The 25,972-nt window shown below is 53.4% G+C and overlaps 7 protein-coding genes across 7 annotated transcripts; 2 read left to right on the top strand and 5 right to left on the bottom strand.

Moving 5' to 3' along the window:
- Positions 1-142: 142 nt before the first annotated feature.
- Positions 143-2,372, bottom strand: LRP88_06895 (dehydrogenase E1 component-domain-containing protein; the record flags this gene model as incomplete). The annotated part of the gene is made up of 5 exons (XM_083243432.1): positions 143-379; positions 430-778; positions 832-1,194; positions 1,246-1,844; positions 1,905-2,372. The coding sequence occupies 5 exons, from the start codon at positions 2,370-2,372 to the stop codon at positions 143-145; spliced, it is 2,016 nt and encodes a 671-aa protein (XP_083100656.1).
- Positions 2,373-5,633: 3,261 nt separating this feature from the next.
- Positions 5,634-7,127, bottom strand: LRP88_06894 (Mn(2+) transporter ATX2; the record flags this gene model as incomplete). The annotated part of the gene is made up of 4 exons (XM_083243431.1): positions 5,634-5,832; positions 5,886-6,950; positions 7,010-7,026; positions 7,095-7,127. 4 exons carry the CDS (start codon positions 7,125-7,127, stop codon positions 5,634-5,636), a joined length of 1,314 nt encoding a protein of 437 aa, XP_083100655.1.
- Positions 7,128-12,234: 5,107 nt separating this feature from the next.
- Positions 12,235-13,251, top strand: LRP88_06893 (uncharacterized protein; the record flags this gene model as incomplete). Its single annotated transcript, XM_083243430.1, has 1 exon — positions 12,235-13,251. The coding sequence occupies one exon, from the start codon at positions 12,235-12,237 to the stop codon at positions 13,249-13,251; it is 1,017 nt and encodes a 338-aa protein (XP_083100654.1).
- Positions 13,252-14,498: 1,247 nt separating this feature from the next.
- LRP88_06892 (uncharacterized protein) lies at positions 14,499-15,171 on the bottom strand (the record flags this gene model as incomplete). The annotated part of the gene is made up of 2 exons (XM_083243429.1): positions 14,499-15,071; positions 15,124-15,171. The coding sequence occupies 2 exons, from the start codon at positions 15,169-15,171 to the stop codon at positions 14,499-14,501; spliced, it is 621 nt and encodes a 206-aa protein (XP_083100653.1).
- A 3,391-nt stretch (positions 15,172-18,562) lies between these two features.
- On the bottom strand, positions 18,563-21,172 carry LRP88_06891 (stress-activated map kinase interacting protein 1-domain-containing protein; the record flags this gene model as incomplete). The annotated part of the gene is made up of 3 exons (XM_083243428.1): positions 18,563-18,682; positions 18,754-21,094; positions 21,150-21,172. The coding sequence occupies 3 exons, from the start codon at positions 21,170-21,172 to the stop codon at positions 18,563-18,565; spliced, it is 2,484 nt and encodes an 827-aa protein (XP_083100652.1).
- Positions 21,173-21,517: 345 nt separating this feature from the next.
- Positions 21,518-22,687, top strand: LRP88_06890 (mitotic checkpoint regulator, MAD2B-interacting-domain-containing protein; the record flags this gene model as incomplete). Its single annotated transcript, XM_083243427.1, has 1 exon — positions 21,518-22,687. The coding sequence occupies one exon, from the start codon at positions 21,518-21,520 to the stop codon at positions 22,685-22,687; it is 1,170 nt and encodes a 389-aa protein (XP_083100651.1).
- A 225-nt stretch (positions 22,688-22,912) lies between these two features.
- On the bottom strand, positions 22,913-24,422 carry LRP88_06889 (uncharacterized protein; the record flags this gene model as incomplete). Its single annotated transcript, XM_083243426.1, has 2 exons — positions 22,913-23,768; positions 23,824-24,422. The coding sequence occupies 2 exons, from the start codon at positions 24,420-24,422 to the stop codon at positions 22,913-22,915; spliced, it is 1,455 nt and encodes a 484-aa protein (XP_083100650.1).
- Positions 24,423-25,972: the final 1,550 nt, after the last annotated feature.

The following is a 25,972-nucleotide window of genomic DNA, read 5'->3' as shown; positions in this document are numbered from 1 at the left end:
CAATGCTGGGGCGGGTTTCCATATCCGCCCCTATGATGAGTGTTGAATCCATAAGAGGTGAGCCTTCTCTGCGAGGAAGCTCATTCTGCTAATTAACTTGGTCGTCGAAGTATTGTGTCGACCAAGTGCGCAAGCTCACACGTTAATCGTCATGAAAGAACGTGCCCCCTTGCAAAGGGGCTGTCGATGGGCCGGCATCCTGCATGTCGACATCCTGTGCCTGGGGGTCGCGACTGGAGCTTGCCAGTGTCGGTTGCGAGGTGCGATAGTCGATGGCCATCGCACTCAGTGGCCTGTTCGGATCGTCTTCCAACACCCGCTGCTGAAGAGAGAGAGGGCGGTCGTAGAGCATTTCTTCAGGTGGTGAAAACGACCACACCTATGACGATTAGTTTCCGAAATTGATGCATGATTTGTTTGTTGTCTCACCTCCATGACTGTACGACCCTGTCGCAGGGCCAAGGCAACGCACTTCTCATCTTCAAATGCGACTCGCCAGACGGCCTCGCCTTGTGCGATCAGTTCCCGAACGAGGTGTCCGGTCTTGAGATCCCAGATCTTGACTCGACCATCACTGCCGCCACTCACGACTCGAGTATCGTCAAACTGCAGACTAGTAACGCTGTTGTCGTGGGCTGCGAGACGATGGATGGGACACATCTTTTCCAACGACCAAACCCTGACAGATCCATCAGATCCACCAGTCACCAGGGTGTCTCCGCGCATCTGCAGTTGGCCAACAAGTGAGGTATGGCCTTGAAGAATGGCAAGGCATTCGCTGCAACAATATGTTAGTTTGCCGTCATACATCCAGTAACTTGACAAACTTACCCAGAGGTCGGGTCCCAAATCCTGACGTTCGTGTCGAGACTGCCCGTGACGACTCTCTTGCCATCAAAGGCGATGGCATAGATCTGGCTGAAATGGCCCTGCAGAGTTTGAAGGCAGCGGCCTTCAGAGATGCTCCATACGCGAGCAAAGGTATCGTAGCTACCGGATACAACAATGTCACCCTTAATCTCAAGGCATCGAACGCTAGACTGATGGCCAACGAGAACGTTCTTGCAAAGACCAGTCCGGATATCCCAGATGCGTAGGGTTGTATCTCGAGACCCTGAAATGGCCGTGTTTGCATCCGCCATCTTCAAACACCTGACAGTTGAGGTATGTCCTCGCAGCGTATGGAGGCAAGCGCTAGATCCTTGTCAGTATAATTCGAGCTTCAAATCATTCATGTATACTCACCCCGTCTTGAGGTTCCACACTCGCACATCCCGATCGCAGCCGCCACTGACCAGAGTGTCGTCCCAGGGCACCATAGCCCAGACGCCCATGACATGGCCTTGCAAGGTACGTTGCGAGTCACCCTCGGTATCAAACACATGGATCTTGGCGTTATCAAGTGCCACAATGATGTACTTGGGCGTCAGGTGCAGACTTGTAACGACACCACCTTCCTGGGTAATGTTCCGTGTCGTGCTGGTGCCACCAGATCTCCACGCCGCCTCCACCAAATATCTCTGCTTGAAATGAGATTTGTATGTCCGTAGCCTAGGCCTAGTTGTTCCATCATGACTCCGTGTACCCATACTGTAGGAATTAAGGGAACGTGCGCCGGGGAAACTGCTGCTGGCCATGTCGGCATCGATTCCATTGAAGGCCTGAGCAGCCGGCCGTGAAGCAAAGTGGGGGGCGGTTGTGTAGACTTCGGACAGTCTCCGACCGTAGTCGTGCTTGACGCAAAGGTTCTTCCATGTCATGTCGTCGCTGAGGAGATCTCGCCATCGTTTCGACACCTGGGAGGCCCGGGCCAATACCTTGGGATCATCGATGAAGGACAGGATCTGAGCATTCCAATGTTAGTTCAAGTTTGTTTACCGCAAGGCTTCTTATTGTTATCATACCCGAAGGCATAGCTCGTCCGGGAGGCTTGTAAATGGATCCTTCTTAAGCAGCGGGCTGACAAACTGATGGACGAAGCTCAACTGCTGACTGGTGCAGAGATTGAGCAGGTCTGCGAGAACGCGGGTCCGCTGAGGGCCAGAACAGTTCTTAAAGTGCTGGCGAACCTTGGCGAGGAAGAAGTCCTCATCGTCTGCAGCATCACTCCAGTCTGGTTGGAAATGCGATGGTCCTGGTGATGCAGCAGGCGTCGGAGGCGGTGGAGGAGAACCAGTGAGCTGCTGATCAAAGTCGGCAGCAGGCGTGGACATGCTAGGAGTAGGAGGCCCGCGCAAGTGCCGTTGCTGCTGAGGCAGCTTCTCCAAGCGGTGGTTAATCATTGGATTAGTAGTTGTGTTGAGAGTCAGGTCGTCGCTGAGGGCGCTTCCTCGACGTTCAGAAAAACTCATGGGTCGCTGGTAACCGGCCATGGCCCGGCCCGTCGCCCTAGAGAGGGATCGCCTAGGATCGATGGATGAACACTAGGGAAGTTGGAGAGCCGAGTCGAGGAGCGCGATGCAGACGGATGGGCGGAACTGGTACGGTCGATGTCGAGGATATGTCGAAGATGGAGAAGGAGTGGGGGGGCGGAGAGGAATCAGAGAGGAGCGCCTATGCCAACAGATCAAGGGAGGTGTCAGCACATGGAGAACGAAGCTTGATCACTACCCAAGGCGTCGGATGAGAGAGTGAAGAAGGGCAAGGAGTCGACGGGGCCAAGGAGGCAAAGGCCGGGGATATTGAAGAGGGAACGGGAGCGGGAGCGGGATGGAGGAAGCAGAAACGAACGGTGAATGGCGAAGGTCACTGGAGATGGTGGAGAGACGGGCAGACGGTTACAGGGACGGGGACGGGAATGCCTGGGCTGTCTTCTGGGATCCCAATCTTGGCTTGCTACTGGGCCTGGGACTGGCTGATGACCTGGGGCGTGGGTCGGACGAGGGTGAAGGCGATGGCGGCATCGAGGGGGCGCTAAACGGAATCCGTTACAGTTCAGGTCGTCTCCCAGCTTTCCGTCCCGCCAGCGACTCCCTTGCATCGTTGCACCATGTGCCTGTTCTCTTGTTCCGTTTATTTCCCAACAGGGTCATGCCGGTTGTGGCCGTGACCGGCGAGTGGCCAACTTGGCTGCCAGGGCTTGAGTTCGCGGGTGAATCGTGTCTTACCAGTTGAGCAGTGGGTTTGTCTTGTCCGTCCGTCTCTGCCTTGACGATGTAAACAAGGGCCTTTGTTGTTGTCGAGGCATTCAACGGATGCGGCGGCTAAGACGAGACGGAGAGAGGTGAGGTGGCTGATTGGAGGGACGAACGGTGATTCAGTGACTGAGTGAATGAATGAAACGAATGGAGGCCCGAACGCCGAAAGGACCAAAAAAGAAGGCCACCGACAACAGTTCCTTTCTTGTAGGAGCTGTCTCTGTTTTCAGGTGTTTTGTTTGAATGGGTTAGGTTGTGAAGAATCCAAGTTTGATCATGAGAGGGGTTTCAGTAGGAGGCATGTAATAGATGTGAACACAGGGGAAGGACCGAGAGAGCGCCTACTCTTTCCCGTAACTTTCATGCCTTCCTCTTGCTTTGCATTCCCCTGTCTCAGATACTGCATCTATGCAATAAGTAAAGAAGAGAAAGATTACTGGGCATGTATCTTAGCCGCCTGGCGTGCTGCATGTTTCTGCTACTACACACTACACAGTTTACAGACTTTGCGCCGAGTACAAGACGCTGACGACTCGACATCCATCCAATCCATCCAAAACGGTGAAACGGAGCCCTCTGCTACTAGCGGGCTTCCACCAGCGGCTCCCTCCCTTACCCTCAGATCCGTCCGCATGAGGGTGCCCACAGCGCTCGGCCGCGTCCCCATGTTTCAATTGGCTCAGTCAAGGTTGGTTCCTGCGCGGTAGAGGCCGTGCGAGGGGCAGCCGTGGCTCCTGGCTTTTACAGCAGCACCAGAACCGGACATGCCGTTTCAGCCCATTTGAAAGCAAGTAGCATCTGACTCGGTGCGGGCCGGGCATCTACAATACAGTCAGTTGCTCATGACTCTGGAAGCAATTTTCTTCATCAGCAGGCTCAACGGCTGATGTCGCTCTGTCCGAGCCGAACATGCAGACGAGGGAGCTGGTGACTGACTGACTAACGGCAGCTAGGTAGTTGCGGGCCTGCTTGTACTGGACATGGATGTGATGCAAGTGGAATCCAATTCTGACAACGAGTTCCAAGTTTCGTGGAAGTCAGATGCCAACTTCCAATGGTCCTTCTCCGCATCGCGATAAATCCCCTTTCGAGTTTAGCCATGTGATGGGATGTGACGCCTTGGGTGGCTCATGACAAGACAATATTGGATCCCACCCGCATCGATCAAACACCTCCTCAAGTTAAGATCTCGTCCAACGTTCCATGTCGGAATGTCTCGCGCTACTCATGGATTGGCAGCAACAAGAACTATTACGGATACTACGTGGAACTAGTTGCTTCACTCATGCCGAATGCAGGATACTGAATTGGCCGTCATCTCCTATTCAAACACACAAGCCGAATGCCATCTCCCGTCAAACACCTAGCGCAAGCCACCACATCGCAAGCACAACTCCTCTGACGTCGTTCTGCCTTGAACCCGACCGAAACCTCGGTACGTGAAGAGAGCATGGGAATACGGATACTCTGATGGCGTCAACACCATGTTGCGCATGTGCCGGTCTGCTTCACGCAATGCCTTAGAAACCTGCATCGTTTCCGTCTCACCCTTGCCTGAGCCCCTTGCAATTCTCACGATTGCTAGTGTCGAAACGGACCACGGGCTATGCCATGATAGTCGGAATTGGCCGAACTGTTGGCTTGGCTGGTGCTCACCCTGTTTTATCTGACTTGACAGGTTAATCTCCTTGATTATCGACTCTTTCGCCCTTTGAGACAAGAACCAACTCTGGGCCTCCGTATAATTCCGCACATGACATACGGATCCATTGGATTCTTACATCAAGAACCATTCCCAATTTCGGACATTAATTTCACCCTACACGTTCCCTCTTCTCCAATCGAATGCACCAACACAGACCATCCTCCTTCATCTATCATTTCCCGTCTCATGGATGCACAGCCAGAGGCGCCATCCAACGTTGTCACGCCACCCTGAAGCGCGTGGGCTATACTTAGAACAAACCTCATACCTTCATGAGCCCTATCCTGGTCATTCTGGGGACGGGTCCGACGTCTGGAGACGAGGTTCTCACTTGAAACGCAGATTCAATGAACTAGCAAGCAACACCCTGGCTCCATGAAATCCCTTCTTTTCGGATAATGTTGCACCAACTTTGACAGGAGATCCTTAGAATTGCAGGGCTCATATCTGTGAGTGGAACCTTGATGTTGACATAAAACTCGACATTTTTATATTGAATCTCGAAGGTCTAGGTAGTCATACAGTCAACAATACCCAAGGTGTTCTACATGGCCCATGTCGTTCGTATACATCCTATCCGCAGCTCGACTTTTATCGCCTCGAGAATCGCTCATGAATCTATTCTGACCCGTTTCCGTATCATTTGAAAAGGGCTCGCCGGCCCAACTGAAAGAAGAGGAACAAGAAAAAGTGAAAAAGGCGCCATATGGCCCACGTCTCTGCTGCCGTGTCGTTTCAACCCACCCAGAAACACCGCAGCAACGCAGGAAAGGGAAAGGATATCATTTCGCTCAGTGGTGGTGGCCGAACTGTGTTAGAAGCGGCACCAGCATTCCGCCGATGGTGGCCAAGGTATCACGCATTTGCGGACCCTTGGGTTTCCGCTGGGCAGGGCCATTGCTATCTGCGTAGCCGTTGAGGCCATGCTCATGGCCATGACCATGGCTGTGAACGCTGTTGTCCTCTTGCATCGCATTCATAGCGACATATCTGGTCTTGGTTAGCTGCCTGCTCTCATGGTAGAAGTGGGAGTATCAACTTACAGGAACGTGCCTCCTGAAAAGAGGAGCAGCATGCCTGTCCACCAGTGGTCGCCCTCAACCTTGGAACCGCCCAACAAAGTGATGATGAGCCATGTAATGATGGCGCCGAAAGGAGCGGCCAGACTAAAAACGATGAGGTGGCCCCTCGCAGCTCGCTTCGACAGACCCTGCTTCAGGAGGAGGGAGGTAAGACCAAAGGAGGCGGGAGCCTTGTGGATCATGATGGCGACAAAGATGATGAAACCGAGCTTCATGTCTGTAGTTGTCGACGAAGCACCCATAGCAATTCCGTCGGCTGCGGCGTGAATGACAAGTCCCGTGGTCGTGGCCAAGCTTCGCGCGCGTCGCGGGGTTGGTGTCAGCGACCCCAAGAAACCATCCGCCTCCTCGTCCACAGAAGCAGAATCGCCGTTCAGGTTGTCGAGGCTGATGTGCCTCATCTGGGGTACCGAGTGGAGGCTTTCAGTCGCATGTCGAGGTAGCCGGTCGATGAGGAACATGAGCAAGAAGCCCAGGATCAGGGAGAAGCCAATCTCAAAAGTCGGGATCGAATGCTCGTGCGTATGCTCGTGATCATGGCCCTCTTGAAGGTCCTCATCGTCGCTGTTACCGCTCTCATGTCCACTCCCAGCCTTGTCATTTCCCTTATCGGTCGTGGTGTCGTCCTTGGTGGTGGTATCGCCGGTCGTGGGCGCTTCAGGGGCTTCGACTGCGGCCTTGACATCGGACCGGGTCGATTGGGCATTCTTGGACGCAGAGTCTACGAGACGGCGCACAATTGCATCGGGGTCGGCGCGATCGCGGCTGGAAAGCGTGCTGACGGTGGGAATTGAGTCGGGGAGGCCACGTGTGAGGATGGCGTGGCTCCAGGGGGTTCGGCGCACCAAGCTTCGGACTCTGTGCATGTGCGAGGCCTCAGCTGGCGCGGCGGCGGCCTCAATCCCCTCTGGGATGATTACGATGAGCGATGTGCCGACCAAGATGCCTACGCCGACGCTCGAGAGTAGGCGGAGCTGGGACTGTGATAGTGACATGGACAGCGGCAGCGCTCCAGCGAGGAACGAGCTGTTGGATCAGTTAGCGCTGGATATGATATCGAATTCGAGGATCACGATCGAACGTACGCCAAAGCCATGATCACCTATAGATCTACGGTCAGTCTCTAGTAGAGAATTATCTGCGCATAGCAGAAAGAGAGAGCCAACTCACGCATAGTCCCAGGAGCAATAGTATGCCTCCCATGATTGTTATCTGATGGGTGCCAAGCTAGAATCGAGGTTGCGCAGACGAAAACCAATGCTAGAAGAGGTTATGGGCGCTATCTGCGCATGATGCGTCGGCTAGAGTCCCCGTCTTGTAAGGTGTGCCGCTATGCGCCTATGGCAAGAACGGGCAAAGACGCAAGGGCGAAGGTGAGGAGGATGAGGGTATCCCGTCAAAAGTTGCAATGGATAAGATGGGATGGCTGACTTGAACTGAACTGGCAAAGACCAAGAATGGGATGGATCGTTCAACCCAGCCCTGCGAGCGATTTGGAGGCTGTCGATTGGTCGATGCGGGGCACTTGAGACCCTGAAGAGTGCCCCCTAGAGGCAATAAAACCTGCTGGAGTCAGGGGCATTTGCCTTCTGGGAGCCGCTAAAAGTGCAAGGACTAGAGAAAATGTCGGGTTCCTTGCATCCATTGGATCATCCATTCGTCTCTAGTAGATTAGCTGCTAACGATGGTTGGATTAGAAACTATGAAGCCTCGGAGACGTTATCAGCATATTGAATAAGAGGTTTTTGGTCACCAGTGTGGCTAAATACACCTTGGCTCAATGGCTGGCACCATCATGGATGCGTAAAAGTGGCTGACTATTCAATTCCTTCCGCCTTCCAGGGAGGCTGACATTCAAGTCGCCCAGCCATGTGTTTTCTATAAATGTGCAATCTATTTCCAACGGCGTTGATATAAACAATACTCTTCGCGTCCACATGAGAGACGCTAATCAATTATGCTTGGGTGGCTTATGGGAGAGTTGCCCTGTAAATCTACGCACGTTGGAGTTATTCCCGGGCTGCCAACTCTAACTTCAAACTCTATGAGTCTACCTCGTGGGAATAGGTAGGGGAGTGGATATTCGGGTCGTTATGGGACTCGGATAGTTGAAATTCATTATCACTAAAGGTGTCCTTGCCGAATTCTCATCAGTGCCATTCTCTAATATGATAGTAACCCAAGAGCAGGAGGCAAAGGTCCGGGGTAAAGACAAGCTCTTATCGTGTCCCTTTCACCATTCATTTAGTCGTTGCATTAAGATCCATATAAGCCAAGCATGTATGCCAAAGGCTTTGTTGGTGTGTTGAGCATCTTCCCCAGCCTTTATCCTGGTGCCATAGTACATCAATTGGAGGGTATGGAAGGAAACTCGCAATTGATGGAACATGCCCATAACAAACTGGACATGATAGGTTCTTCAACGACCCATTAGCATAATAACCATCCGTTTCATGATTAAGACAGACATCAATCAGTTCGTTATATAAAGGCATGAACCTGGAGCTCTACTATGGTCAGCAACTTATCCAAGCTTCACCTACCCTACGTCTCTACCCAAAACTCGATAGTCAAGAGCATAGACACCATGAAAGCTCTAGGACATTTATCTAATCAAAAACAGTCTTTCATCCGCTCTCTCTAGAATCTCACCGTCCATGACTCCATCGCAATATGCCTCACCCACAAACGAAAACTCCTCGCTGCCCTCCAATGGCCGCAACACATACGGGATCCTCCCTCCCATAAAGATAACAACTTGATCTCCCTCAGCTGCGTGACTTGGACACATGCCAACATATCCCTTCCGTGTCAAGTATGGTTTCTTCCCATCCATGGCAGCCATGTTGCCCCTATACGAGCCAGATGGGAACCTCCGTGCCTCAAGTTCTGGAAAACGTGCTGTTCGCTCCTCGGGGGTCATGTTCGGCCATGATTCTAGTAGCTCAAGGATGAAAAGACAGTCGAGATACTCGTCGCTTGCAAGTGGACGGCTAGCACGAGCGTTTGGCGTATCCTTGGTCCAGTACAAGTCTCCAACGGGCACTCGCCAAACTGCCTCGGCCCGTCGTTCGTCTTTGTCGTATATAGGCTCATTCTTGGCAGTTGATTTGGCGCAGAAGTCCACGATGCGGGATAGATGAGCTTGACACAGAGCATGTGAATTCGAAGCATGCCATCTCTCACCCACTTCCTCAATTGTATCAACCATGTAACCCCTGATAGCCAAGAGATTGGGATCCTGAACTGGCTCAAGACACACCTTGGTATCCCCTGAAGCGGCTAAAAGATGGTCCTCGCCGCTCTCGTAAATGGTGTAGTAGGAGGCTTCAAGATTTGGCCTCCAGTCTGGTACCCAAGACGGGAGATGTTCTAGGTCATGTTCCTTTGGAAACTGCGAGAACGACAACAGCTCTACTCGCCCACTCCGAATCACCTTTCGAGCCACTTCGGTGAAAATAGGCGACGGGTCTTCAGAAGCGTAGTCTGGCTTGATGGCAAGCCTCTCCGCGTCGACAGCCAGACCCAATAACCCATACATGCGGTCTCGGTTCCTCGTCGCCATCGTGTCACTATTGACAAACAGCTTTTGGAATAGGTGAAGTAGCTCATCCCCTTCTCCGAGACCCTTGTCGAAGTTTTGCCTGCGGTGTCGTATGCTGAGGAGAGGCCTAGCACGTTGGCTCAATGCTGTGTACGCGAGTTCCCGAAACTTGGCGTCTGAATCTGGATGACTTCGTACCAACTGACTTATCGCTGCTGACAGGATGTTGCAAGCTAATCGAACGAGCTCTACCTGGACTATTTTGTAGCCACAGACAAATACCGTGTCTTGACAGAGGCAAAGCTCCTGAACTGTCCAGACTCGACGGAACCAGAACCTGTCGTTCCAGTCAACCGTTGCCTGCAAGAGATGTTCGAATCGTGGCCGCGCCAAATCGACAAGCTCGTGATAGCCTTGTGTAAGAGGATGATCGAACTTGGGATCCTTCATTATGTCTTGCAGCAAAGGCAGATGCTCTCTCGTAAAATAGTCTTGAATTCCTAGGTTCAGTGCTCGTTGTCCAACTTCCTGCCATAGATCCATCAACTCATCAGATCTGTCGGCCTCGGGTCCAAGCCAGATTAACACTTGCTCGGCTTTGGTGTAGACGTCGGACATGAGGAGCACTTGATCTGCTTTCTCAGCATGGTTGCTTTGGTCGATACAGATCTGATCGACCCATAGGGCTATTGGCTGCTCTCGTCTTCTGAGGTGTCGAAGGGCGGTGTCAAGAGCGGGAGTGATGGGCAAGTTGGTCCCCGAAATATCGAGGGAGCATGTCCTCTCAGATGTGCCCCAAGTATATGAGACTGCTTTGTAGGCCTTTGGTTTGGATATTGGCGTGAGAGTAAGATGACACGAAAGATGACTGGAGAAGTGATGGTCGGCTGATCCGGATGTTGCGGCCGAACTTGATGGAAGAAGTTCGATTAGGCGGATGTGGGTTGCTGCCGAGGGCAGAGAGTAGCTGTCATAGTCGAAAGCACTGAGATGTTGCTTCTCCATGACTATCTCAAGATAAGTCCAGGGGTTTGATCAACTGGAGAGTGCAGTGTGAAGGAGTTGAAGAGAAAGTGATACAATGGACGTGGCTGTGAGAGAAATACCCCGCGTTCAACTTATCTAATACCCTGAGCATAGTCGTCCTCATCCCTGCTCGGTGTTGACTCTATACGTGATTCTTGGCTTCCACAGTCGATGAAACCAAGTATAGTCATTCTGGACTTGATGGATATAAGTAATATACAGAGGCATGTGATCAATTTGCGTAAAATGGTAAGTATTGAGTACGTCGGGTTTAATTTACAAGTTTGTATGGCCTCAAATCTTGGAGGTATAGCAAATTAATGTATGTTCCAACTAACTAGAGAGCATACTAGCTCTGAGTTACCTAGTTAGTGACTTCATTTCGCAGCAACCGCTCGTGGACTCTTTCATGTCCTGTCGACAAGCCTGTAACTAGTGGACTATGCTTCTGCATCAAACTGATTTTCATGGATCCCATTATTGCCCCTAAACGGCAGTCGGGCGACGGAAACCGGCTTACCAAGTCCTGGCATCCTTTGCACCAATTCACTTGGGTTGATCCATCCTTTGCACCATGCTGATGACTCCTCTTCCATGGAGGCATCCTTGGGTCGCGATATTAAGATAGGATCATCAATCGCACTGTTGCTGACATGATAAAAGAGTACGGCGACTCGATTCTCTGTGCCCCCTAATCATTCATGTCATGCCTGTTGAGACATCCGGGACAGCAGACGAGAGAGGTTGGAACAAGGATGAACTCGAGAAAAGATGCATCGTACGGATGTGTGAGAAGCATTATTCAACCGGATCAACTCACTTGGAAAACAGAAATTCACGTTTATTTCTGGCCCTTGGTTCTGCTCGGCTCGTTAAGCTCAATTATCTGAGGCACGGAGGTGCACCCTTGCTGGCCTCTGGAAAGCCGAGATTTGGAGAAAGATGCTAAAGAAGACGCCAGAACTGTCAAAGTATTGATTCCTCTAAATGTATTTGGCGAGCGGGTTTCTAGGTCTCATTGTAGAGAAAGGGCCGACCATGGTGCGGCCGAAGTGTTGCATCTTCTCTGGGCTCGCCCAAATACAGCAAGCTACGGCTTCACCTTGGAGAATGAAGCTACCCATCATCAATCCTCGCCATGGAATACAATATCTGAACTCAAGGAGACATAATATGCCGAGTATCTATTTGTTCCCTAGGGGCTCTTGCCTGAGGTTATTCACTGTTTGGCGATGTCTAGCTGATCGTCTCTTTGCCCCCTGAACTGTTACTATTTTTTTTCCGTGATCTTTCACCAACTCAATTGGAACATAGACGTCACCTCAAGCTTATTAGAATTGCCTGCGCTCTCGTTGCGGAATTGTATTCTGATTCTAGGATCTTGGTAATCGAAACCATCCACTACCTGCTCTTGTGCGCCCAAGATCATCTTGAATATGGTAGCTTCTTACTTGATGGATTGGCCTGGAAAACAAGACACCATTATGCATACAGCGACCTACGCATGCAAGGCATGGTTCTTGAATAACCCATATCGCCTTTTGGGCTGGGTTAAATTTGCAGTGCAACCTGCAAGTGGTGGTAGGGGAGAGCTTCTGGTTGGTGCGCCCTCTCGTGGCGTATCTTAGGCGGCAAGACACATGCCATGGGATGCCCCACTAAATTCAACATCAATCATCAACCTCAAGCTTGGAACCAACGTCTCGGACTCGATGTCACCAACTTGATGGCCGCCAAATGATGGGCGAAGCTCCGCAGTCCCCTCGAAGACGCCACATCCTCTCCTCCATCAACCCCGACAAGCCTCGATCCAGAAGGAGAAGCGCATCACCGGACCGCGACGACGTCAAGAGGGAGCCATCGCCGAACACGACGTCACAGCGCCCCGACGATGACCGCGACGACAAGGATGCCGACAGTACGAGGCCTAGACGTTCGCGTCTCCGGTTGAAGGATCACCATAGATCACGTCGCACGTCTCGAGACCGACACCGCGACCATGATGATTCCCACAGGCGTTCGCATCGTCGCCACCATCGACATCGTCGACGGCACCGCTCTCCCACCCCACCTAACCCCCACGAGCCGGAACCTCTCGACCCCGAGGTTGCTTTTCGCGAGTCTCTCTTTGACGCCATGGCCGATGATGAGGGCGCTGCGTACTGGGAGGGCGTCTACGGCCAGCCCATCCACGTCTACTCCAACGAGCGCGTGGGTCCTACGGGGTATCTGGAGCAGATGACGGAGGAAGAGTACGCTGCCCATGTGCGCCAGAAGATGTGGGAAAAGACGCACGCTGGACTACTAGAAGAGCGTGCCCGCCGGGAAGAAGCAAGGAAGCGCAAGGCAGAGGAGGATCGCCTTGCGCAGAAACTACAAGAAGACATGGAGCGCAGTCTACGTCGCGGCGAGGAACGCAAACAGCGTCGACGATGGGTCACACTATGGGAAGACTACATTTCCGCCTGGTCAGCTTGGGACGGCACGCGGGCGACGCTCGCATGGCCCGTGGAGAGCGGTCGTCGCGAGGACGTCGACGAAGCCGCTGTGCGCAAGTTTCTAGTCAACGGACTGAATCCGCAAGAGATTGGGGAAAAGGCGTTTGTGGCGCAGCTCAAGGACGAGCGTGTGCGGTGGCATCCGGACAAGATACAGCAGAAGCTGGGAGGTCAGGTAGATGAGGATACGATGAAGGGGGTGACGGCTGTCTTTCAGATCATTGATAGACTCTGGGCAGACAGCCGGCCCAAGGCTTGAGGATGGAGCAGCGTGATACCCTTTTGAACAAGTTTGGGGAGGAGAATGGAAGAAACAGCATCGAGTGAGTGCTGCCTACATGCTGCAGGGTCTCTCTTAGGTGTTCGTCGTCTTGGGATCATGGCGCAGAAAGCTTAGATGGGCATACAAGGCGATGCCAAGGAGGTCGTTGCTGCTGGCAGTATGCTCAATGCATGCTGACAACCACCCGAGGTTAATCAACATAAGCTGACCCAAGGGCCCTGTTTCAAAATGACAAAACGCATGGAATTCGGATCGTATTTCGGTCCAAGGAACGTTCTGGTCCCCCTTTCGTACTCGGTAATGATATTGAGGCTAAGCAAGCAATAAAAAGAGGATCACGTTGGACCCCGAGAACATTCCTACACGCCCCCTTTAGACGAGGCAATTAATCACAAAAAGCTCGTGAAGGCATCGCTACTCATGAGGAAGGAATGAATGGGAGTGTGTTGACACCAGTGTTTCACTATATGGCGGAATAGGTGAAACGAGATCTCATCACGAATGCCAGCTACGGTGCAACCAATCAAGACCAAAGAGGAATTTGTGCATGCGGCGCTCTATGGAAAGAGGGCAAAGGATTACGTCGCCTCTCGTATTCCTTTGGCTTCTAGGACGTCATGGGCGATGCAGTGCAATGCTATGCTATGCGATTATTGTATGCACGTCCCGTGTCAGCGGCCAAGTGGATGATGCTGGGCCAGTGAAGCAACACCAAAGGTCGGTAAACCGGGCCAACACCCATGTCATGTACAAGTCTGGGGGATCGTCATTGGTACATGGCTGGCAAGGATTGTGGATATGGCCTTGTACGCCTCATGATGCATTAAAATCGAGTAATCAAGTCATCAATCCATGAACATGAATGTGAATAAAAGAGTAAAACCCTTCTCTTGTTAATGATATAAAACGTTACAAAGTTATCCACCCCCATACTTCCAATCTCATCTCAGTCCACCTCTAAAAGTACTGTAAATAAACCAGTTCCGTCCCTTCTAGCGGCAGATGCTCCCGCGCTAGATGATTAAATCCCGAGTTCCCGCCACACCCCCTTGCATCCATCGGATTGGCTGGGGTTCAGACAGGCGAGGGAGACTCCCTTTTGATGTGTGTTGTTTTGTATGGCGTGTACAAAGAGAAAAAAGAAGAATTGACCGTTCGACGTTTTCATTCCCGCTTGGCTTTGCATGTGAAGACTGAAATTCAAAGTGGATCAAATCAACTCTTTACATGTTGACAATGACGGCGGCACCACCAAAGAGAGCACCCATGGCGATGGCAGCAGTGTGCATGGCACCCGAGTTGCCCTCGGTAGCACTGCTGGCGAGAGCACCGATCTCAGAGGTGGCAGCGGCGATCTCAGAGCTGATCGAGGCAGCGGCCTCGCCAGTAGCGTCGGCCACCTTTGAGCTCAGGCTGGCGATGCGGTCGCCGAGCTCGCTGGTCTTGCTGGCAATAGCAGCCGTGTCGACAGACTTGGTCTCGGTGCCAGTCTCAGTACCAGTCTCGGTACCGCTCTCGGTCTCATCGGTGGCGGTGCCAGTCTCGGTCTCGTCAGTAGCGGTGCCGGTAGCGGTCACGGTGCCGGTCTCGGTGACAGTCTCGGAGGCACCGCTGGCAGTGGCGGCGCTGCTGAGGCTGGCAACACGGGAGGAGATCTCCTCGGCAATGGAGGAGGCACCGGCGGAGGCATCAGCTGCTCGGCTCGAGACCTCAGAGGCGATGCTCTCAACACGGCTGCTGACATCGCCGATGATGGAAGAAACCTGATCCTCGCCAGGTACGGAGACGGACTGGGCCTGTGTATCATGTCAACAGCCGTATCTTGAACGGCTCATGTGTAATGCATACCTTGGCAAGGGCCATGATGGCGAAGACGGTAGCAGCAGAGTACTTCATTGTGACGGTGTTGTGTAAGTAGTGAGAGTGTTGGAAGGGTTTGAGTTTCTGAGTGAGTGATATCGACAACAAGAGTACTGGTCTGAGCTGGGATTGGACAACGGTGGATAGAGAGGAAGACTGGAAACAAGAAGACAGAAACGACCGGAGGACAGGACGTTTTATGGACGGCCAAGCAGGCCATGGCATCTTGCATGGACTCTCTGTCGACACTCTACGGCCACGCCCCCATCAGCCCCGGAGTCTCCGCTATTCCTCTAGGGGGCCCGGAGCATGGTTAGAGGCCTGTCGGGACCATCGATCGGTGCATGGGTGTCTGACATTTGACTGATGTCAGTCTAGACGACGGAACAGAGCTGTCTGTGTCGGTCCCCTCCCACTCCCCCCCTTCGGGGCCTAGACACATGGCCGAGCTGGCTCGAGGAACAGCCTGTGGCTTCAGCTGAGAGTCAGCGACTCAGCCTCCGAGGGAGACGAGGGAGGCCATGCCGGTCAGTCTCACATTTGAGTTGAGTTCGGTTCTCCCTTGACGATGTGTTGCCGGAAATAACCACGAGCTAGTCGATCCGAGGAGCACTTCGCCATGCATTTCAGGCAGCCTCATACGAGCCAAAACCTCGAAGTTTCGGTGCAGACCGTAAAAGTCAATCCATCCTAGCTGCGTTCACCGTACCAAAAAGCCAAGGAAACGGTTGATTCGTTTGTACCTTGCTTTGGTTCGCTTTGGCTTGTCTTGTCGCCATGCCGTTTTCCGAGGTTGGAAAACCTGGAAATGGTGAAGCAACGGCTTTCAAACATGAAGCCAAGCTGCAAGATCCATCTCTCGCCCAAAACAGGAATTGCCCAGCGGGACGTCTCCCGTTCAAGGTAGACGGTAGCGGTAACATCATCATTCATCATGCTTAAGCCCATTGTAACAGGGGTGACCGTATCCTCTCCTCTCCCCGTCGGAAGTCGCCATTAGCCATGAGGCTCTGATTGGGAGGGGGAAAAGTCAGTTGGCGATGCCGAACCCGAGATGCTTGCTTGAAAGGGGATAAGGCCATCGGCTAGTGAGCAGCTGCTGCAGAATGTGCCCTGGCGTTTGAGAATGCCTTGGTTGCCTTGCTTGGCTTCAGAGCTCGAGCTGACAGCAGCAGCAATCGAATGCAAATGTTGGATGGAGGTGGAGAAAAGGCCATCGCGTAATGGGAGCCGGGTCTTTGCGTCACAGTGGAGAGGTTAACAGCCAACCCCACACTTTCAATGGATGTCAAGTGCTCCCAGAGGTACCTTCCATCCTTCGCAGCTACCCACTACGTAGCAGGTACCAGGGAGCTTCCTTCTCAATGCTGTTGCTGCTGCACCGTTATAATATTGCTGCAAGCCTTGGGGCAAACAATCAGTCGACAACGAATGAATCAAGCGGAGCTCGTACCTGAATCATTCTCGGTCTGTATCCCTATCAAAGACATTGCAATCTTGTTCTCAAGGGGCAGGGCATCGCATTGCATGAAAGATCCAGCTCCTCCTCCCTTACTCACAGCCGACAGCTGTTGGATGCCAACTCACATACAGTAAGCAGCTCTCACACCCGAAACAAGCCTCGTTCAAAGCCCTGTTGGGACGCCCACCCAATCACACGCCGGCCGACAAGAGACACTTGCCGTCCTCGCCGTTCCCGTCCTGTCGTGTTCCCCCCAAGGAGCTTGCTGTTCGAGAAGCACCAGTTGCCGCTAGCGTCCTGGGGATCGACCGATGCTCTGGGGCAGGACTACTCCTGTAGGCTGTGGAAACTCCCGGACTTTGTCAGGGATAAGTAGGTATGGAGGCAAGGCCCATCTCTTCAAGGAAAAATAACACGCTGGGATTGTCGGCGGTATGCGACGTGATTTGCAACCCAGCACAGACCCTGACAGCAATGCCTTTCGTTCCAGGCGAGACCGCTGCTATTCGGAGGAGAAACCAACGGCCAGACCCGCCCTACACGAGGCGTGCCTCTCTGGTCTGGCTGATGGATCGATCTCCAGGGCCTTCCGCCTGCAGTACCTGTACCTGAAGGCGCGGCACGCGACATGCAGCCCAGACGAGCAGACCAGAGTTCCAATGAATGCGTAGTAACTCCATGTCCGTCTCTTGTCTCGAGGTAGGTATGCTCCAGATCAACAAGAAGCACTGCCAGTCTCGGGGATCATCTCACATCCTTCAATCCCATGGATCCCATCATGCAATTGCCATCACTCGAGATCGTCCCGCACGGCTCATTAGACATTCATTCACCGGCTATTGCAGCATCTCCCTTGTCCATCTCCCCGCAGCCTGCCTGCTTTTGCTTGCTTCTTCCCCCCTGTCTTGCTTGGCTGACGCCACGAACAAAACCGTTGTCACACTCCCCGGGTTTGTACATCAAAGTCGCTGCATTTGTATCCTGGAGGTGAATGATCAACAAAAAGAGAACAGAACCTGGAAGTGAAATGTTCAATATCAAAAATATGGGCTGTGGGGTTTTTCTGTTTTTTACTCTTTCACTCTCTCTGCGGTTTTTTAGTGGTTGTTTTTTTATGGCGCCCGGTCAGTGGTCATGGTTGTAGCCCATTTGTAGTTTTTTTTTGGAGAGAGAGGAGAGTTTGGCTTTAGGCGTGGAATGTAGAGTTGACCACTCGACCAGGCGCCGAGCACTTGTGTGTGCTTTTTGGGTTGGGAGAGAAAGAGTTAAACTTGGTTATAAAACTACCTCGCAGACTTGATATCGACAGCGAGGACTCCTCTGACTGCCCGTGGTTGAACGAAGTCGTCCACCGCTCTCTCTTCTGATGCCCCATGACAATCCCGTTGCCATGTCCCCGGCTTGGCACTACCGATCGCCAATGTCGTTATTCCGCTGCCTTGGTCTGTTGCTTGGCCAATGCGAGCCAAGCCTGCACCAGGCCTGCTCTCAGAAGCCATGGATGGGGCCTAGGTTCTCAGCCTTGACCCTCATCTGCGTGAAATGGCCCCTGATCGAGATGCACGGGGGCCGCGCTTTAATGAGACATTGAATGCCCGTCTGCTTCAACGTTCGTTCCAAACAGGAATCGCTTCTCCGCCACGCGCGCTCCCCTCAACAAAGTGGTTCCCTCATCAGGCTGGGGCCTGGGCCAAGCACCGGGCTCGTTCGAGGTCGGTTCGAGCTCACGAGCCACCTAGGCCACGGATGAATGGGGTGCGAGATTTCCAACAAAAGTCCTGGTTACCTGCGTCATCAAGGCTCTCCAGCTGGCCTTCAATGTCATATCCAACCAACGCCGTTGGGAGTAGCCGCAATCACTGCCATAGCCCGTCCCGTCTGTCAGCCCCCAAACGCCGATCTCCAGAGTCGTCGTCGTGATACACCACGTACTCAACACACCCACGCATCCATTTGCAATCCTTCTCAGACATCTCGGTATGGGGAGATACCCTTCTTGAGCTCTTCCACAATCTCTGCTGCCTCTAGCGTGCTCCTCGCCTCAAAATCGTACCGTTTGCTCTCTGTCGCCTTGTACACCACCAGCTATTTTTGGTACGTCGTTAGAATCACACATGACCTCGACATCAGATAAATGGACACCAGCATGAACTTACCTTGACATTTGTGGGATGTTTCCGAGGCACTTTGCACCCGACCACATTGCTGAAGTGCACCGTCGTTGTTTTACCTCCGCCGTCGTGCAACGCCTTGCCGCCCGAGGCTGGCATGATGTGGATGTACTCGCCGTCGATCACCAAGATGCGTTCGCTCATTCCTACAATTCGCATCGGCTGCTTTCGCCAGACCGTGTACTTCTTGTAGCTGGCATTGCTGAGCTCGTCTTGCTTCAGAGACTCTCGCGCCAGTGGGTGGCTTCCCACCATCTGAACCTGTTTCTTGCTCCGTTTCTGAGTTGAAGGATCTGTAAGCGGTAGCATCTTTGGCGATGAACTGCCTGGCGATCCAGTGATGGTCAACGGCCCGTCAGTCGCGAACCGTCGCCTGTACAGCTCCAGATCGGAGACGTTGCCGATCGACGACACGGGCCGGTCAATCATGACTACAGCTCCCGACCCGGGTAGCTTTAGTACATGGTTGGCCTTGTCCAGCTGTCTCTTCCGACATACCATATCTAGCACTTCGGCTAGGTAGGTATCCGTCGTCACATCGAGCGTAACCATCTGGCCTGGTGCAATGTCTGAAGACATGATGTGAATTCGGAGCAGCTTCTGTTGTCCTCGTGATGTGTTTGGAGCCGCGATGGGTGCCTGCGGCATGTCTGCTGCAGGCGCATTTGACCGGTACGTCGTCGTGACGATGGGATTCTGTCGTGGACGGGCGGCCAGGAAAGAGTTGACTTGCGGGCCTGGTGTGCCTCTGGGCGTGGCATCTTCATCCACTCGGCCTGGTTCTGCCGAGTCGAGGGGCACTCCACCACTCTCCTGTGATGTTACAGGCTCCTCTTCCTCCTCTTGTGGTGTAAGTTCCTTGTTCTCGAGATACTCCTCCTCTGAGGCCGCTGTCAAGGCAAACTCATCATAAGCGGTAGAATTCGACCGCATACGACCTCCACCTCGCATGGCAGCATTGTTGACCGTAGTAAACGAGGTCAATGGTTCCCTCCTCGGAACGGGAGGGAAATCATCATCCACCTCACCACCCTCTTCAACCATTCGAAGGGTCCACCAGTTGATGTTGAGCTTGTCCGAGGGGATAGGCGGATCCATCTTCTCTTCATTGTAGCGATACAAGCTCAGGCCAATGAGGTCTGCCACGGTAACCACCCTCTCGGCGCCCTGCCCGTCCTGAACACGTGGGCGGATGAGCACTTGGAACGGCTTGCTTGGCGTCTTGGAGAAGGCGGCATAGATGCGCACGCGAATGGGGCCCTGCGTTCCCTGCCCGCTGAAATGGGCAAATCTGTGGAAGGGGATAGTGGGTTTCTTGTCCTTGGCCTTGAGCGCGGCTGACAACAAGCTCTTGGGCTGGGCGATGCTGAGGGGCCTGATCATGCTCATGGGTCTCGGGGGCGGCAAAGACCCAAGAACGATGGGATTTGTTGGTGGCCGAGATTTGCGAATCGTCGATTGTCGCACAAAGTTCTTAGGCGGTGTTCCAACAACCTGACGAGTAGGTGATCCAGTAATAGCTGGGTTTTCGACACCATCGAGGATTGATGCCGAGTCTATGCTCTCCACATAATCATCAGACATATCTGAAGCTTCGTCGGAGTCTTCTTCCTCTTCTGGCAAGAGGGAAGTGCCTACCCGATTGATGCCAGGCGTGGGCTCCTCAAGGATTCTCGCTTGAAGCTTCGCTGCCCTAGCTGCAGCCCTGGCAGCCTCTCGGTGTCTCTGGACAGTGGGAATGTCGATCTCGTTTTCAGAAGATATCTCGCTGCTGGTGACTGTGTCTCTTCGTGGCCTCTCCCTTACTGTCTCCAATGCCGACTGCGAACCTCGTCGGGGCGCCCTTGGTGATACTGCCCCTACCTGTCGTAGGTTGGTGTTTTGAAGTGGCGATGAACCTGCTCTATGCCTCACGGGCATCTTGGCGAACTTGATCTGTTGTGCGGCTCTTTGATCCGTGTCATCATCACTGTCGTCGCTTAGGTCGCTACTGTCCTCCTCTTCCATCTGTTCCCGGCGCCTGCGCCGCTTGATAGCCATCCCGGGCCCCATGGTATCGGACCCGCCAGCGGTGAGCATGCCTCCATCTTCATCTCCATCCTCGAGCGTGAGGCCTGCCTGTCGAGGTGCCTGGAAGTATTCGGAAGCAATAGCGGTAGGTATCGGGGGTGAGTGTGTCCGCTTGATGTGAGAGGAATTGGGTCGCCAGCCGGCGGCTTTGAAAGGAGCTGAGTTTAGGAAGCCATCGTTGACGGTCAGGAGGCGCTCGCCCACGCCGTCAGCGATCTCGTTGAGGTAGCTTGTGCGGAGCTGATAGGACACGAGTCTAGGGGAATGCCATGTCAGTGGATGCTGGCTGTCGGGATTCGATCGCAACGTACTCTTCCAACTGAATGACGGACATGATGGCGACTGCTTCGGCGGGTATATATCACGCCAGTATCACGCCGATATCTTGGAATTCGTCATTCTAAGAAGGCTAGAGTTGAAGGTTTGAGGGGCGAGGAGCATTGGTACGGAGCGTTGCGATAAGCTACCTATTCGTGGGGTTCAGGCGCAGCGCAGCCTCGTTCGCGTCTTGGATGCGCAAGGACCGATGTGGCTTGCGTTTGAGCACGGGCCACCAGCGAGGCGAGGCAACAATGGGGCGCATTTCGACCTCATGTCGCGAGGTTCAGGAAACCAAACAACTTTGCGATTCCATCCTTAACTTTTGTAGTTGACGGTTATTCTTTGTCCAATATTCATCATGGGCCTGGTTGATTATTCCGACTCCGAGGGCTCAGGCTCCGAAGCTGAGGCCCCTGTCAAGACAGCCCTCAAGACTACGTCCTCCAAGAAGCCCTTCCAGAAAGTAGTTGATCGATCCAATCCTGGCAAAATCGTCGTCAACCTCCCTCAGCTCTCCAACGATACACCCAAACGAAACGACGAACCTCCCGCGAAGCGCGCGAAAACAAAGGGATCGGGTCTCTTTTCGGGGTTCAACTCATTCCTGCCAGCCCCGAAGAATGCGAACAAGCCAAAGACAGCCTCTACGGCATCAAGCAGCACCACATCGAGACCAGGCGTCAATCTCAAGACGAGCGCTGCACCGGGCTTCAGTCGAGGGACAGAAGACGATGGTGAAGGGCTGGGAGATAACATCACGTCCGGAGGGTTGAGCCTGCCGCCACCAAAGGCTGCTCAACCATCCATCCCAGAAGGACAGAAGCCTGCCGACGAGGTCAAGCTTGTGGGCAAGCCGTTGATGTTCAAGCCTCTCTCTGTTGCAAGGAACCCACAGAAGAAGAAAAAGTTGAATTCAGGGGCAGCGAAGCCAGTGGCCGCACCATCTCAACCAAACTCTGCAGAATCCAAGGAGGCAAAACCCGAGCCAGGACCAGAACCCGCTCCAGCGCCTCCCAAAGTCTCTCTATTTTCGATGCACACGGAAGAACCTTCGGAACCTGCAGATGCTACGGCACGAAGCGCTGTCTATGAGCCCATGTTTGCAACCCAGGAAAGCTCATTGGCCCACGACGAGGGCGCATACGCCGACTACGCGCAGTATGCAAGCCATTCACAAACAGGTCCATCTGCCACCACATTGCCAGGCTCTGAGTCGCTGGACACGGTGGCGGACGATCTCAACCTCTCAGCTGCCCAACGACGTGAGCTCTTTGGCCGTGGAGGCCTGGGCAAGCAAGCGGCCAAGAAGGTTATTAACTTCAATATGGACAAGGAATACCAGCACAACGAGGAGATCCGAGCGTCAGGAGAACAGCAGATACACAACCCTGTACGCGCTCTCCAGGGTGGCAAGCACAGCCTTCGCCAGCTGGTGCAGAATGTGCAGAACCAGCGCGAGGCCCTCGAGGACAGCTTCGCCAAGGGGAGAAGCAACCGCAAGGAGGCGTCGAGCAAGTACGGATGGTGATGAAAATGATACCCAAGTTTTGCACAGAATATCCAAAAATGAAGAGGCATTTCTATTTACATCTAAACCTGAAAAGGGGCTTCCTACAGATACAGTCACGCCGCGCTCTAATGCCAATACCAATCCCAAATATGCGCAGCGAGGAGCGATACCAACAAACAAAAGGGGGTGTCTTGAAAACAAATCGTTCGCCATTCCACAAATCAAACCAAGAAAATCCGTTTTTCAGAATGTTTCCACTCCAACCTTTCGGCCGGTCTGGAAGGCATTATCTGCCATCATGAATCCCCATTCTCCTCGTGTTATGGGCGATATATCGTCATATCCGTTGGGCGTCATGGGCCCCATCTTGGCCGACGCCGGGCTCATGAGTATCGGTGTCGGTGTGAGAGGACTGAAGGCGCTCTTATTTACAGGAGCTGCGCTTAGGACCTGGTCAATGGTTGAGCCGTCCCATGGCTGCATCGAGAAGTAGAGCCTGTCGGTCGGTCGTGCCGTACGGTCTTCATCCTCCTCTTCCCCTTCGACTTTGACGATGGGGACTTCTGGCTTCTTGGCTTCGAAGTTGGTCAGCAGTTTCAGCTGGGGCTTTGGTGAAGGAGTTTTCTCCTTGGTGATGGCAAGTCCGATCATGTCTTCCTCGATCTCGGAATCGCTATCACTCTCTTCGAAATCGCCGATCGCCTTGATTGCCGGCTCGGTGAATCCTGACAAGCCCTCGATGCCGCCCAGTTGCTCCGGTCCGCCGTACGCACGCCGATACATACGGTCCAAGTCAACAAGAGCAGAGTTTGACACACTCAACCAGTCATATGATCGGAGGATGGCAGTTTTGGAGACTTTTGACCCGGTGGCTAGGATTGTGCGGCGGAGTTCGTCAACGGCGTCTTCGAGGCGCAGGTGAGATTTCGTCTTGGAGTAACTGGATAGTGCGCTCTTGAGGCTAAATAGCCGATCGAGCGAGAGTAGGGTCAGGCCCTCGGAGGAGAAGAGGACCTCGTTCTGGATGATGGAGCTATGGATGAGTTGGTTGGTGAGCCCGCAGGAGGAAGGCCTGACTGCTGGTGAAAGCCACTCAGAACTATGGAGTGTTAGCAAGATATCCGACATGTTTGACATCATACACCCAAACTCACCCAACACGGAACTTTTTCTCCGTCTTTTCCAGTGTTTGATTAAGGATCTTCTCGGACCGAGGATGGAGTTCATTCGTATGGATGAGACGCATGCCAAAACCTGACGACGACATGATGGAGCTCATGGTGTCAGTGGTAGTCGATGAGGCGGTACCGGGCGTCATGGGAGGAGGCGATAGGGGTGTGGTGGGCGATAGAGGCCATCTGAACCGCGGGCTCGGTGTATCCGGCGGAGGAGCAAAGCCAGGCGAAGATATTCCACTTCGTGGCGAGTCCATCGACCGTACCGGCGTCGGTCCATTATACGAACCGGCCAGCACCAACGACTTGAGCTTCGACATGGGTCCATTTCCAAAGTTGAAGCGGAAGCTGGGAGACAGCGGCGTCGGGGTCGTCGGGGTGACGAGGCCCCTCGGCGGCACCACAGACGGTAGCTGATAGTCTCGGCGGGCCACGACGAGGGTGATGTGCTGAGACTTGCGAGCCAGACGGGCAGATGCGTGCTCGAGGGCCGGCGCGAGATGAGGCGGCAGATGGTGAGCGTCCAAGATGGAGGTGCCAGCCTCCAAAGGCGAAGAGATTCTCTCTTTGAGCGACATTTTTGTCTGGTTGGGTTGTTATCGTTAAGCCTTGAGAGGCAACGACTCGACGATGCAAGGAGGGACAGCCACAAAACGGCCAAAGTAAGAGGAATAAAGGAGTGCAAAGAATCAGTAAATCAACAAGCCAAGGGAACGCGAATCAACAACATCCAGGCCGCACAGCAGCTGTATTCCTTCAGCCTTGTCGTTGTCGTGCGTTCAACGAACAGAAACAAAACAAAACAAAACCCGTCGTCTTCGTCGTCGTGATCCTATGGGAACAAGGCAGGAAAAGCAGGAGACATGCAGGACGGAGGAGTTTTAAACACCCGCATGCAAAACAAGTTTCGTTCCTGTTTCTCACTCAGACACACCCCGGGCACTTGTTTATGTTTCAAAACTCTCCTGCGTCTGGCCAGTCAGCCACCAGATTTTCGTCTCGCCTGAGGTGTGGCCTCCCACTCGGTGACCCCCGGCCGGAGCTGACCCTAGCAGAGAGATGGTCACTATGTAGTATAGCGTCGGAGTAGTAGATGAAACGTCAGGAGGGGACCCTTGAGGGGGGGGGGGAAGACGCTATGTAAGAAAAGGGGAATTGCATGAGCTGCTCATCACCTCTTGTTCATCTTCTATCTTGGACCGCTTGTTCATCACTGCTTTCCTCATCGTCCCAGCCTGTCAAACGGTGCAAATGCCGGGAACGACCCAATCGGCAGGACCATGAGGGGGAGGGGGACGTTCTCTCGGCGGCTAACGTGCATTAGCGCGTGCCCGGGATTGCTATTTTCAGCAGCGGCGGGGTTCCCGGTACGCCCCGTGATTGGCTAGCGGGAGGTTAAATGTATTTTTAGAACTGACGGGCGATGCGAGCGGCGCTGTGACAGGCTGCGAAGGGTGAGAGATTCGGGGACCCCTGTTGCAGATTCTAATCGGGGAGGCTGGTTGGCTGAGTGGGGGTCACGAGAGGTTTGTGAAGAGGCAGGGACTTGGTGCAGTAGTGCACATAGATTAGTGTCCACTGTTGAAGAAACCAAGACGGATACTCGTCAATGATTCTTCCATGTGAGCATTTCTGTTCTGAGTCTTGATGGTCATGACTGGTTGTCTCCGCCATCGTGACTGGCCCTTGCACATTCCTCACGCATTCTCTTCTTCCAGCTGTCAGACGTCGGCACTTGTCTTTCCGAGACGAACCAACATATCTCACAGCTTGTAAACCATCCATCCACCCATCCACCAGCCACCGGCCCCAATTTCTCACCAAAGGTAGACTCTTAACCCAAGATGGGACCGTGGAACCTGTCGGCTTCGTCTCGAAGGCCATGTCTCTAATACTTTCTATTTTCGCATCTCCATTGGCATCACATCATCGCGTGGTATCCGAGGCGGGCCTGGAATATTGGCCGCCATGGCTAAAGATAGGTAGCGTCGGACCAGATGGCCAGCCGCCGGCCCCAATGTTGCCGTCATACAAGGGGGTCGTGATTTAGTGAAGTCCTTCTATAGAAGCTGATCCTGGCTGCTCGGCCGTCGAGATTACATCGTCGTCCACCAGAATACCGGTTACT

Source organism: Fusarium phalaenopsidis (assembly GCF_050370095.1).
Source record: "Fusarium phalaenopsidis strain FUZ10S chromosome Unknown contig_32298, whole genome shotgun sequence".
Lineage (NCBI taxonomy): Eukaryota > Fungi > Ascomycota > Sordariomycetes > Hypocreales > Nectriaceae > Fusarium > Fusarium phalaenopsidis.
This window is presented reverse-complemented; position numbering and strand designations above follow the sequence as displayed.